The sequence below is a fragment of the Pimephales promelas genome, chromosome 9 (genome assembly GCF_988280905.1).
Source record: "Pimephales promelas chromosome 9, fPimPro1.hap1.1, whole genome shotgun sequence".
NCBI classification, from domain to species: domain Eukaryota; kingdom Metazoa; phylum Chordata; class Actinopteri; order Cypriniformes; family Leuciscidae; genus Pimephales; species Pimephales promelas.
This window is the reverse complement of record NC_142777.1, coordinates 35,296,657-35,310,981: the sequence shown is the minus strand read 5'-3', so window position 1 is coordinate 35,310,981 and position 14,325 is coordinate 35,296,657. Positions and strand designations below refer to the sequence as shown.

Below are 14,325 nucleotides of genomic sequence, written 5' to 3'. Positions count from 1 at the left end.
CAAAAATACCAGTTTGTGGGCAAGCATCACTAGGCTATATGAACAAAATGTGCTCGGGGCAAGTACATTGTTTAGTTTAGACTATGACAAACTATATAATTCACATTTAGAAAAATATGTTTAAATTTTAATAATATACATTTCATTATCTTTTAAAATGTTTTGTTTTTAAGTATTTTCTGCTCACCTCGCATTTGTTCAACCAAAAATGCAGTCAAAAAAGTAATTTTGTGAAACATTATTTCAATTTAAAGTTTTCTATTTGAATATATGTTAAAATGTAATTTATTCCTGTGACCAATGCTGCATTTTCAGGATCATTACTCCAGTCTTCAGTGTTATCATTCAGAAATCGTGATAACATGCTGATTTGGTTTATTTCTAATTATTATTGGTTATACTTTATTATAGTTTAAAATAACCAGCACCACCTCCTCCACAAGCATAACTATTTTTAGTGGAAACTGTAGGTTACCATGGTAATTTTAGTTATGGATGATCTCTGTCGACCCCCAGTGTCTCTGAAACGTCATTGCAGTAGTTGAGCCTCGCGACTTGCCGTAGTTTAAACATTAATCACATGTGTGAGTTGTCAGGAAGAAGAAACAAAAGCGGTTTTTAGGCCAGCTCTGAGAATGCCACCCATGGGCGATGTATGATGCAGCCGCGCGAGCGAAGTGTCCGCAGGTGACTCACCTGTGCGAACCGGCCGCGTGCACGCGCTTAAACGAGTCATGGAGAATACAATCCTCGTATCCGGAGCAATGTGTAAAGAATCAGGAATGGAAGAGTAACGTTAGCTGATACATACACCTGATCCGTGTATGCCATGGGGAACTGCTGGACTCAATGTTTTGGGCTCTTTAGAAGGGAAGCAAACAGGATACAAAGAGGAGGAGGGTGAGTCAGTCAATGGCGTGTTATTTCATATGAAGTTTCACCAGCTGTGATCTCTGGCAGCATGAATCGCCTGTTGTCAGGTGCATTGCATTGAACACTCGTATAGCCGGCCAGTGGAAAATCTCTGGATCTTTTTAAAGGAATGTTCTGATGTATATCAATGCAGTTTAACTGTTACATTACATACGCAGAGCTTAAGTTAAAAGCAACTGATATCAGTCCCATTAGCAATGTTCATTTCGCGAACGAATCGTTCCTTTTAAATGATTCAAGTGAATCGATTCGAGAGTTTGTAATCCACTTTACTGTTCTAGACAATAGTTTATTTTTTGATAAGGGATATATGTAATTATTTAATGGATACATAAAACAATCCACCGCGTGTTTCACACTTAAGCAATGAATCGAATCTGTTCTCCGATGGAACCGACTCGCTTGAATGACTCGGACTCATCAACGCTACTCTAGTTTCCGCATTAGTTGAGGTCTGATGATGATCTCAGGACCCCGCCCAGAGTCCTTGTGAATCCGCCCTAGGACATCAGCTTTGGGCCATTTGCCATTGTGTGTAATTTATCTACTGTATATCTGTCTGAATTGTTGAATCTAAACTAGTACCAGGCATGTTTTATACTCACTATTTATATGTTGTCTGTTAAGTCTTAGATTATTACTATTTTGAGAAGTCCCCGTTTTACAGAATAGAATCTCAGAATCTTTATTTGAAACCCAAGTGATGATATTGGACAATGCTGTTGCTTAAATCCTTTATATGAAATATTTTAATAACATAAAACCAGCCTGACCAGATGATGATTTGATTGTTTTTTTTGTTTTTTTTTTTGTTTGTTTTTTTTGTTTGCCAATAGGTCTAAATACTTCAAAAGTACCACAGCTGGGGAACACTATACCATTGAGGTCATCATAATTTATTTAAAATTATAAATCATTTATAAATACATTCTCATTGCTGTGCAGTTTGAGTGACATCCGTGCGTTCTGTTACAGTTTGAGAACCTTGTGGAGAGCGATGAGGTGAGGACACTTACAGAACCACACTCAACTTCTTTAATTTTATAATATTCCTCCTTTGCTAAGACAACAACACTTTTGCTTTGTTTTCCAGGGTGAGAGCTCGCAAAGCTGCCCTAGGTATGGTATTATTTAATCTAGACTCTTTTGAGTTTTACTTATTTACCCGGATACTTACAGTACACTCAAGTAAAGCAGTATGTACTAGAGAGCAATAGTTCAAGCGTTTAAATCGAAATCTGAGGTGAATTATCCATTGTTTTGTTTTTTTCTCAGTTTGGCTATAAAGGTCACACAAAATGTTCAAACTCGCATGAAATTCTTTTAACAATTAAATAAAGCACACAATTAGTGAGATTAGTATTGTCATTTGTCATACTTTGTATGTTTTTATATTAAAATAGAAAACGTTTCTAAAAAATAATCGCCTGTTGCGTGTCGCCATTGGCAACAAGTCTGATTAACAAGAAAAAGATACAGATCATATGTGGATAGGACATGGTGTAATGAATTTTAAGACTCTTTATGGATATCATTCTGGATATTGTGCACACAAAAAAGTGCAAGACGATTGCTAATATATTGATTTCATAATTGTACAGTATGTCTCTAAAAATCACTAAATCACTGGTCTAAACAATCTACATAGTGGTCTTTTTGCTGTAAAATGAACAAGTCCAAGTAAGGGGGGCTGTAATTAGCCGCATTCCTCTCAGATCAGTGCATCACAGATTTTGATTGGCTGAGGTAGACTTTGAACTCTGCTCTCTCTTCTGTCATTGGTTCAGACCCATCAGCGAGGAGGAGATCAGCCACTTGAAAGAGCAACGCTACGCTGCCATCTCAGACCAACAGGCGCTGATCGACAAAAAGCTGAAGGCAGAGGTACGGGAGGTCACATGTGCCCTGATGAAACGTTCACAATAAGACCAGAACAAGAAACTTGTTTATAGTGTGAACAAGATCAATTTTACGTTGGCAACTTGCGGTCAAAAGTTGCCTTTAAGTTAGAGCTTACATTGAGTTTATGGTTTCATTTGTTGTTTTCCATTGCTTTGGTTATCACCCCTGCTTTTATTTCTGAGTTTAGTTAACCTTCCCTTCCTGTTGTGATTTTTGCCCAGTTAGTGGCAGAAGAGGAGAAGTTAAGGCTAGAAGAGGAGGCTGCTTTTGCAGCCCAGCGCGAGGCAGCGCGGCTCGCTAAGGAACGAAAGCTAAAGGAGGTGAGGCGTTCGCACTGAGCACGCCCAGCCTTTCTCTTAACCCCGCCCACTTACCTTCAGCCACACCCTTCTCATTTATGACATGCCTTCAGGTCTATTTTAGAAGTTACAATTCTGAAAAAAAATTCCTTGAGTTTTTACATTATGCATTGTTTATCATGTATTTGTTGAAATTACTCATCTTTGAAACATATAGATTGTCAAACGCAATGAATAGACTTCTAAACAGGATTGAAGGCTCTTAATGTTGGTCCAGCATCAAATATCGATCAACGCCCTGTGAATAAACTCAGCACTTAATGCTGATGAAAAACAAAATCAATCTGCTTCCAAGAAAACCTTCTCCACCTAAAACTAACTATCCTAAACTGCATGTCTCTCATTTCCTCCTGTTTTTATTAGCATTTGTCTTCTTAATTTGCCCTCATGTCTTCTGTTCATTTTTATTTTCTATAATTTTCCTTTCTACCATGATTTGTGTGTTTGACCATCTGCTAATATCTGCTTCCCAGGAGGGCACCAAACTTTGGCACTAACAGTTAGAAATAATTTTAGCCATGTTTTTTGAAAATCTGAGCGAGACCATAGCACTTGGTGAAATATTAGCGGAAGTGAGTCAGTCGTCATTCTTAAAATGTTCTGTTTTCAGGGAAAGCAACAGCCACAGAAGACCAAACCCAAATCAGATTCAGAGAGCAATGACACTCGGCACAAACCGTAAGTTCAATCTGCCCTGAAATGAATGCAAATGGTATTCAGTGACCCCGAAAAGTGTTCGAACACTTAGGTTACACTTACAAATGTACAGTATGAGTGTCATTGCATTAGACACAAAATATCAAACCAAGTAGCATGTGGAAAGAAATGAAGCTAGACTTCTATAGAAATATCTTCCTATTTATGATCCATAATATATATATATATATATATATATATATATATAAATGTGTGTTTCCCCAGTGCGTCAGATGGAGAGTTCGAGGTGTACCTGCAGAGTGTGAAGGCTCAATCTGAAGCATTTCGTGGTAACCGTGAGTTCCCATTAACACAATTCAATTTAAAAATCTATTAGAATACATGTATTTAAATAAAAAAATCTTTTAGTATTCATCTCTAAATGCTAAAATTGGTATCGACTGTGTGTGTGAAGGACTCAGCTCTGAGACGAATGTGGTGACGCCAAACACAGAGAGCAGCTGGGACTTCACCAGTAAGACTGACGCCACGTCACTGGACCTGGAGTGGGAGGATGAGGAGGGTGAGTGACTTCACAGAACCGATAACACTCGCATGATTATGAGCACTAAGCAAACTATGAAGTCAAGTTACAACATGCCAATTTAAATGTTGCTGTTTTGCAGGTTGACTGTTTGCTTTAAATGTCACATCCAAGACAGGTTTTAACTTTGACATTTTGGAGTGTTTATTGATCTTGTTTAATGCAAATTGTAATATTCAAAATATGTGTCTCTTAAAGGGATAGTTCACTTTGAAATAAATTTTTGGTATGTTTTAGCTTACCTCAAGGGCAAGATGTAGGTGTTTTTGTTTCCACAGTATTTTCAATTTTGATAATTTTAGGTCATACAATTCTTGTCTGTCTGTCATATAATGGAGGTCTATGGTCACCACCTCAGAGTATGCACAGAGAAGTCAAAATTAAACATGATTTAATGACTTGTAAATGTAAGTACACATTGATGGCCTAAGACGAGAAAACGAACTGTATTTATATCGTTTTACCTCTTGTAACCACAGTCACGTCCAAGTGATCGCTTCGGTCTGCACAAGCGCTGGAAGTGATCTCTTGCGCAGTTGTGAAAAAAATTCTACTTGTCTGTTGATGTACAGGAAATCGCAATGGAAGACGATTTTAATATATCAATCAATATATCAATGTGTACTTACATTTACGAGTCATTAAATCATGTTTAATTTGGACTTCTCTGTGCATGCTCTTTGAGGTGGTGACCATAGACCTCCATTAAATGACACGAACGGTTTGACCTAAAAATATCAAATTTGAAACTACTGCGGAAACAAAGACGCCTACATCTTGGATGCCCTTGAGATAAGCTAAAACATATCAAATATTTATTTCAAAGTGAACTATCCCTTTAATGCAGTGTGAACTAACACGAATGAACAATAAACAATTGGATTATTATTTTTAAAGTGCTCCTATTATGCTTTTCCGGAGATTACCTTCATGCAGTGTGTAAAATAGCTTGTGAATGTAAAAGGTCGGCAAAGTTTCAAAGTGCACAACAAAGACGGAACCAATTCTGAACTGCCTGAAACATCCAGTCTTACTTTATTTTTACATTTTGATGAATGGTGAATTTTGTACAGGGACCTGTATTAACAGAGCAAATTGGGTTGACTTAATCCATGTGTCTTCACTGTAACAAATTAATATGTGTCATTACACAGGAATGAACCGAATGGGTCCTGCATGGGAGCGTTCCAAAACGGAGGAGGACATTTTACGGGCGGCGCTTCGTCCTGGCGGGAAACAGCTGGACAGCGGACCCACCTCCACCTCTGAGGACTCCAACGCTCTGGAGTGGGAGAACGACTTTGTCAGCGCACATCCCGAGGACAGTGGTGACCATGGCGACGAGGAATTTGAGGGATTCGTTAATCCAGTACTGGACACGCCCACTGAGGAGGCGGGGCATAAGGCCAGCTCTGACCAACAAGAGAGATAGTCTACAGCAAGAGAGCGTGAGACCACAGCGATTTCAAATGCCTCGTTCAATATCAGTGTGATATGACCGCGGATGGTCAGTTCAACTTGATGTATAAAATGAAATTCTTAAAGTGTGAGAGAAAATGTACTGTCATTGGGTGAATATCATGAAAATTGTCATAATTTATCCCAAAAAAAATATTATATATATTTTCATTATTTTGACTGATATCTGTATTACAATAAAAATACTGTAATACAAGCATTTCTAACTTTTAAATCAGCATAAGAGTCGATACAATACATGCAGCCATGCTTATTGGTCACAATGCAAAAACATCTTTATGGATGCTTCATTTTGTTTATGCAAAATATAATTTCTTTTGGGATGAATAATGACATGTTTGTGACAGTTTTCCTGAGATTCACACCATTAGGTCACTGATTCATTAGGATTTGCGTTTGGCCCGGTTTTTAATTATTAGATGCATCTGTAATTTATGTTTATTCGTTTCATTTTAATAACTGGGTGAGGAATGGTTTTCGTTCAGCCTTATTTCAGAAGTTTTCATTAGAGATCTGAATCAAGTGCAATTTTAGAAGAAGAGGGAAGTTTCTCGAAAGCTACAGATGTTTTCCAGAACCGTTGTATCTTTTCTTTTGCATGGTTGATACGATAACAGTCATATCAGACATTATAACAGGGAAAATGACTTGTCAGGGAATGTGTGCCCTTGTATGATGTGTATGAGACACAGGACAGTTTAAAGGGAAAGACCTTTTGGCAAAAATGCATTGGAACGTATTTAAATTAAGTCCATAAGTGCTTTTAAAATAGTCACTGTTTATCTTTCTGTGGGTCAAAGGGTTTGTTGTCAACACTTTTTGGAAACGGTGACGACCAGTTCTTTAAAACCTTGCATTTCTTAACTAAATGGATCAGAAAGAGGGAAAACACATGGTGTAATATGGATATAGTCATATTCTACCTCTGGTTTTGATAATCCTGACGTTATTGAATGAATTCATGTTGTCTTACTGTATCTAAAAATGATTTGATGTGTATATCTTTCCGAAACATGAAAGTTGTTTCACAGTGAAATCGAAGAAATATTATTTTGCATAAAGAAAATAAGCATGTTTTAGGAAAATTGTTTTTGACATTGATTGACACCATTTTCATGAATACTTATTACCATATTAAAGTCCCCGTGAACCGGAAGTTGCAAACGATTTTTCTCCCGTGCTGAGACGTATTTTCAAGTGAAACGGAATATTGAACAGAGGGCAGGGTTTTACTCTAGCGCTCCTCCTCTCCATCTCTCGCTCATAGCAAACTAACGGTTTGAGGGGAGTGGTTAAGCGTTTCCCCACCCAAACTGTGAAACCTACGTCATCAACCGTTCCAGACCGGAAGTAACTTTTCAGATTTTGATTAAAGATTACCAAGGTAAAACATTTTTTTAATATATATTTACTTGCACGGATTAATTGTTCACCACAAGACTAGCAATATGCGCTAACAAAGTAAATAGGTTCAATTTTGATTTCACGGGGACTTTAAAGGGATGGTTGATTATGATTTCACTTTTCTAACTTTAGTTAGTGTGTAATGTTGCTGTTTGAGCCTAAACAACATCTGCAAAGTTACAAAGTTAAAAGCAAAGGGAGATATTTGCTTTTAAAGAACTCATTTTTTAAGGACTACAACAAACGGCTGGTAGGGACTACACGAGCTTCCCCCTGGATTAGTGACATCACTAACCCCGCCCCCGCAAACACGCAGTCCATGTTGAGGAGAGTTGTAGTCAAGCACATTTGTGAGTAAACTCAAACTTTAGCATCCATCTTTCCACATGCAATAGAAAATCACTCTGTGTGCAACTCACAACAGTTCCTATACAAGCGATTTATAGATTATCAAGACAGAATATGCTAATTGAAGATAGTTAACTCCATATCAGCAACATAAATTCATCAACTAACCATTCAAAGATGTCCTGTTGCATTCTATGTGTTGTCACTTCTTCTTAGTCTCTCCATCTTTGTCTGACTCCAGTTTAAACATAAAAGGCAGGACAGCTTCTGACATTTTAGCGTGTGTCTTCGTGAGGTAATCTCAGCTGCTAACGCAAACACTCTTGAAGCTCCGCCCACTGTCCCGGGAACTGCAGTTCATTTGCATTTAAAGGGCCAGACACAAAACGGTGCGTTTTTGCTAACCCTCAAAAAGTGACAACTTTAGCATGCTATATAAAAATATCTGTGGGGTATTTTGAGCTAAAACTTCACATACACACTCTGGGGACATCAGCGATATATTTTACATCTTAATTGTGAAAAGGGCATTTTACCACCTCTTTAAAACGTTCTCTTTCTGTGATGTGAAAAAGTCAAAATCACTATGGCCTAAAATATGCTTATATATTTCTTTATATGATACAATTTTATCTTTGTTTTTCTATTTAATTATGGGGTGAGATATGACCCGAACAAGTTTTTTGTGACCCTATAGATGCCATATTGAATTTAATGCAGATGAACATGTGGTGAGGGATATCATCTTTACAATGGAACGTATAAATGTCTTAGATAACATGATTTCACACCCTTTTAAAACTGTTCAATGGAGTTGTTGTACTGAAGTTTTTTCTCTGAGAGACGTTTCGTCCACTGAGCAATCAGACTGTTGTTATAAACAATGAAAAATATGGCATCTAACCTGACAGGGTCTTTATTGGAACGGTATTAGCATAATGAATGAAAGAGGGGTCATCAAATGGTCAGAAATTATTTTTACACATGAATTTGACTCGACTCGTTTAATTGTTTGCCATCTGCCATTGACCCACATATTTCCCTCAACCATAATGCTTTTAAATGTTTTCATGTATTCTGATCTGTCTATTAATGATTGTAAAGCAGACGCGAAAGGCCTTTAAGAGCAGTGGAGACTCCGCGTCTGTCTCTAGTTGTAAAACATCAGTGCCCACAAGAGCTTCTGTACAGCACAATCATGTCACGTTATTTTCTTATTCTACCAGCACACCTCAAAAGAGATGTATTCATGTCGTCAGAATGTGAAGTATGATCAATGCAGTGTTTGTTTTTGAGTCTGTTGACCATGTAACTCATCCTGTTTGAAGAGTTTGGGAACATTTGCAAAGATACATGAATGTTTGTCCATCAGTCAGAATTAAATGGGCCCAGGTGATTGTAAATAATGTGTAGCTGATGTGTGAAATGACATTTTAAAATACAGCCCCATCTGTGTGTTTATGGAGGCATATTTATGGAAATGACTAAGGTTTGCAGCTTTAACTGATTGACTAATGGAAACACTGTTACCAGGCCTTATTTTGCATTATGACTAGTGTGTATATTGAAATGATAATAGTGGTTCTCAATTTAAGGAAAATAAAATATGCTGAACATTCCAAGAAAGGCTCTGGAATTACGTTTCCTATGCAATTCCCAACTCTTCAACAGAGCTTAAACTGCTGCACAGTTACATTTCAGCCCATTCTCACTCCCAAGGCGTCACCTAACTGACGCCTTGGGAAGCATTTGGACATGCTTCAATATCTGACGCTTTAGGTGCCCTTTAGCGTCAGTTAGATGACGCCCTAGGATCGCGTGTACCCTACCCCCACCCCACACCTAAACCTAACCGCGTCCTCTAACTGACGCTTTCCTTTAGCGTCAGTTAGATGACGCCGTAGGATCGCGTCATGTAAGTGACGCTAAAGGGCGCCTAAAACGTCAAATATTGAAGCATGGTCAAAGGTGACGCCTTGGGGTGAGAATGCGTTGTACATTTGTGGAAATGTTTCCTTGTGTTAGAGGAACATCTTTTTTTTCCACAATTCTGGGTGTTAGTGAAGGACCTGTCATATTTCTGATAAACTGAACGTAATTACAGTTTTTATTATCTAATCAACAGAACATACAACCTTGGGTTAGATCTGACTAATAAACAAATAATATTACACCCGTCTGTTTGTGTCATCCAGTTAATTTTGCCTAATAGAAATGCAGAGTATATATATATATATATATGATAAATATAACTTTCAGACTGAGACAAAATGTCAATGATCTGAACATTAGCTACATTTTAGTGAGAGCGCTACACAGACTGTAATGACAAAACCTAAACTGCAGGTGGCGGCGTTGTTTCATAAATCAATCAATGAATCAAACACGCAGGGCGCCAATATCTACGGACATCCATTGAGTTTAAATATCTTTATGTGGTATAAAGCTGATTAATATTATAATGCATAATAATTACATGTTCAGACAGTCTTCGATTACAGTTTCTAACTTAGTGTAAATCATTTAAAGACAGTTTATTCTGCAAGATTTTGAGGGTCATTGATTGGAGGTCATACTGTTTACTCTTATACAGGGATTTTGCCTCTTTCACAAGATGAAAGTATCAGCCCAAGGGAAAGAGCCTTGAGGTAAAAATAAATTGCTCTTTCTCTCTCCTGTCTGCAGCTCCGGCAACACGCTCAGGGAAACTAAAATGAAGATATATGACAGACACACACTCACAGACTAACTGCCATTTAATTTGATCAATAGAGTCATTGTGGTCAAATGAAATGAAACCTATGTCAATTTCAGTAGCATATGCCTATCTGATATTTTATGATCTGTTATTTATTTCATTCAAATGTACAGCCTCACATCAGTGGTTGAGGAAGGAAAACGTACTGTAGCGATAAAAATGTGTTATGCTCTCTTATTTCCTGTTGAAAAAGATTTACAGTAACAGTGATGTAAAGACACTAAGGCACTTGAATGAGTGCATCAAGCCATGCTTATGGTGACTTTTAGGCATTTATTATTGAAGACCGCAAATTGTCAAAGGGTTAGTTCACCCAAAAATGAAAATTCTGTCAGTATTTACTCACCCTCATGTTGTTCCAAACCTCTATGTGTTTATTTCTTCTGATGAACACAAAGGAAGATGTTTGGAAGAATGTTTTAATCAAACAGATCTCATTCCCCATTGACTATCATATGTATTTTTTCCTACTATGGTAGTCAATGGGGAATGAGATCTGTTTGATTAAAACATTATTCCAAATATCTTCCTTTGTGTTCAACAGAACAAATAAACACATAGAGGTTTTGGAACAATGAGGGTGAGTAAATACTGACAGATTTTTCATTTTTGGGTGAACTAACCCTTTAAAGTTCACTTTTGTCTTGCTTAGTTGGGGACATTTAATATTCAACAATAATATTAATCTGTGTTGTATTACTTTCATGTTATCACTGTGAAGCTGCTTTGATACAATATGTATTGTAAAAAGTGCTTTATAAATAAAAGTGAGTTGACTTGACTCAAAAATTCTGCAATTCTGTCATCATTTACTCACCCTTAAACTCACTTTTCCATTAGCGTTCACGAAAGATGTGAAGCAGAATATATGTGGCTAAGAGCAAATTTGATGTTTTACAAGCAGCTTTGTTTTTCAGTGACTATTGCAGCTTTCGTGCCAATTTTAAAAAAAGTTTCAGTGTTTTGTATTCGGTCAGTTTCTAGTGACACATTACAGTAGCCTGTAGATATAATATAAGCCACAGAGTAATGCTGCAGAATAGTGCATTCACCTATAGCATCAGCCAGCCAACAACAGCAGTTATGGATTTTAAGATTTAGATCATATCTGTTTAATAGATAGCTTGGGGACATACAATAGATTTGGTCAAATTTTAAAATAGACAAATAGATCAAATAAAATAGATATTATAGGCTAGATTTCAACACATTCTCACCCCAAGGCATCACATTTTGACCATGCTTCAATATTTGACGCTTCAGGCGCACTTTAGGTTTAGATCTGGGGTCAGTTAGGTGACGCCTTGGGGTGAGAATGCGTTGGTTTTTCTTTGTTTTGTGGACAGTCCACTGGGTTGTGAATGAGACGCGCCTCCGCGCCTCCGCTTCCGGCTCATGGGACCTTATTTCGGAAAAAATATGAATGGTAGTCAATGACGAGAGACAACTTATCTTTTTATTCCGTCTGAACTGTGCCCTCAATTACACATATGATGTTTGTCAATTTAAAAGATAATTCTGAAAGTCAAAAACGTCGCAGTTTGTCATACAACAGAAGAGTAACATTTAGTTTTATGTGAAAATCGCTCTGTGAACTACATCTCCCGGGAAACGAAACGAGATCCGCTGCTCGTGTGTGTGCAGTCTGGTACAAAACACTCAGGTAGGACGGCGTAACGTTGCGATTATAACGTAAGACGGTAGAAACAATGACAGACAGCCTCAGTAAAGTTAGCTTCATTCATTGAGAGAAAATGTGCGGCTTTGGGGTTTGTAGTCTTTTACGTATTTTCACAGTCTTATACCTCAACGGTTTTACATCAAACTGCAACTTTCTTTACTTTAAAATGTATATTTTAAATTGACAAACATCATATGTGTAATTCAGGGCACAATTCAAACGAGATCAAAATATGTGTTGTCTCTCGCCATTGACTACCATTCAATATTTTTTTCCGAAATAAGATCCCATGGTGGTCGACCGGAAGGGGAGGGACTTAGGCTCTCTATCCACAAGTTTCCTACGCCCCATGAGGCCTTGCATCAAAAGTGGGCGCGACTTCCGGTTGGAAGTCAACAAAGCGCGATTTGACATGCTCGACACTCGTTCATTCAACAGTTGACAGTCATTCAAGTTATAGCGATCCAAACTAGCTAACGATGTGGGAACACAATCTCAACGAAATTCAAAAGGGTGAAATAACAGTACCTTTACCCTCCGCAGTAGTTGATTGGCAGTGGTGGAATGTAACGAAGTACAAATACTTCGTTACTTTACTTAAGTACATTTTTCACGTATCTTTACTTTACTTAAGTACAATAAATAGTGCATACTTTTTACTTTTACTTCGTTACATTTTGCAGCAATTATTATACTTTCTACTCCACTACATTTCTACAACTTCTGTTACATTTTCGTTACATTTTCTGATCAGTTTTTTCCCCTGCCAAAACGTAATCTGACCGTCCGTTCGTTGCACGTTTGTCTCACCAGTGACGTTTGTTTGGTTGCCATAGATACAGTATATCAACCCGGTCACACTAAATGCGTCTCACACGCAGTGTGTTTATCGTGCAACTCATACGCGAAAATTTGTTTTTACATGCATAGGAAACACACCGTGTGTAATATATGTTTGGTTTGGTTAGGATTATGGCAAGCCAAGAGGCTCAGAATTACACCATAAATTCTTCTCGTTTACTGCCAAACATAGTTATTAACATATAGTAAGGATAAGCATGATGTGTATATTGCCTAATTGCAAGCTTGTTTCAGAAATGGTGACATTTTTTTCCATCATTATTAAACATCATTATAGGAGTAGGCTATTAGGTTGAATGAGTTAGAATTAAATGTTTTATTAATCATTAGAAAATAGACATTAAGATAATAAATTGTTATGCAAGTACTTTTACTTTTAATACTTAAAGTACATTTAAAATAAAGTACTTTTTACTTTTTACTTAAGTATGGTGGTCATTGTGTTACTTCTACTTTTACTAAAGTAAATATTTATCTGGGTATTTGTACTTTTACTTAAGTACTGAGATTCAGTACTTCCTCCACCACTGTTGATTGGGAGTATTATAATAACATTAATAATCAATACTCATCAAGACAAGGCATGGTGACAGACAGTTGTGCGAGCTGACAAACAATTAACATAAAAAAATACACACTTAGTCATTGTGCTTTGGAGTTTATTCAAAATTATAAATGAATGTGCTGCTTGAATACATTAACTGGCACATTTGGTATTCTGTCAACACAGGCTTTGATCCTGAGTTTAGGTGTAACATCAATAGTGAACAGCCAAACACATGCTGATAGAGTTTATAGAATATTAAGAATCTAAACAAATGTACACAGGAAGATTCGTCGTCTTTTGGGAGGTGATGGAAACTACAGTCATTGGTAGGATCACTCTGATTTCGTTTTCAGCATATGTTCAAAACAATCACGTTTAAGCCACTGAACTAGTTTAATCCGGTTATACATACAACCGCGAACAGCACATGTTGTCCCTGAGCTCCGTAACGACATCTCTCATAAAGATTTGCGTCTTTAAATAGTAAAATAATTCTCCGAAAAACAGCTAGCTTCTTCGCTAACTAACACACAAAATAACATTGGAATGCTACTTCCGCCGCCTCACCGGAAGTTTCACCCACTTTATTTTTTACAGGAGCGCCCCTCGGAAACTTGTGGATAGAGACACCCGTACACCACGATGCGTCAAGATTCCAAATCAGAAATGGAACACTCGTCTGTCGATGCGTCGGGTTCTATTTGTTTTTGAAGCGCCACTCATGTTTGGTGCAAATAGGATGAGAGGGATTCATCATTGACGCTGAGTGAATGTTCAAGGAGAGAATGTTAACTCTGATGTGATGAAAAGATT

At 37.4% G+C, this 14,325-nt stretch overlaps 1 protein-coding gene across 3 annotated transcripts; it reads left to right on the top strand.

Annotated features, from left to right (window-relative positions):
* Nucleotides 1-592: 592 nt before the first annotated feature.
* Nucleotides 593-6,007, top strand: ap1ar (adaptor related protein complex 1 associated regulatory protein). 3 transcript variants are annotated; one of them, XM_039663087.2, is made up of 10 exons: nt 593-900; nt 1,770-1,818; nt 1,909-1,935; nt 2,027-2,052; nt 2,721-2,817; nt 3,057-3,155; nt 3,805-3,872; nt 4,116-4,186; nt 4,306-4,413; nt 5,589-6,007. In XM_039663087.2, exons 1-10 carry the CDS (start codon nt 830-832, stop codon nt 5,864-5,866), a joined length of 894 nt encoding a protein of 297 aa, XP_039519021.2. In that variant the 5' UTR covers nt 593-829; the 3' UTR covers nt 5,867-6,007. The 3 variants fall into 3 exon arrangements, with proteins under 3 accessions (XP_039519021.2, XP_039519022.2, XP_039519024.2); XM_039663088.2 differs by having other exon boundaries at nt 628-900; nt 4,116-4,180; XM_039663090.2 differs by lacking the exon at nt 3,057-3,155 and having other exon boundaries at nt 679-900.
* The last annotated feature ends 8,318 nt before the right edge of the window (nt 6,008-14,325 follow it).

What these genes read in the sequence shown, in the direction of transcription:
- ap1ar (XM_039663087.2), top strand. Translation starts at nt 830, where the DNA reads ATGGGGAACTGCTGGACTCAATGTTTTGGGCTCTTTAGAAGGGAAGCA. An exon ending in GGGAACACTATACCATTGAG is followed by an intron (nt 1,819 to 1,908) that starts GTCATCATAATT and finishes GTTCTGTTACAG; the next exon opens with TTTGAGAACCTTGTGGAGAG. An exon ending in GGAGTGGGAGGATGAGGAGG is followed by an intron (nt 4,414 to 5,588) that starts GTGAGTGACTTC and finishes GTCATTACACAG; the next exon opens with GAATGAACCGAATGGGTCCT.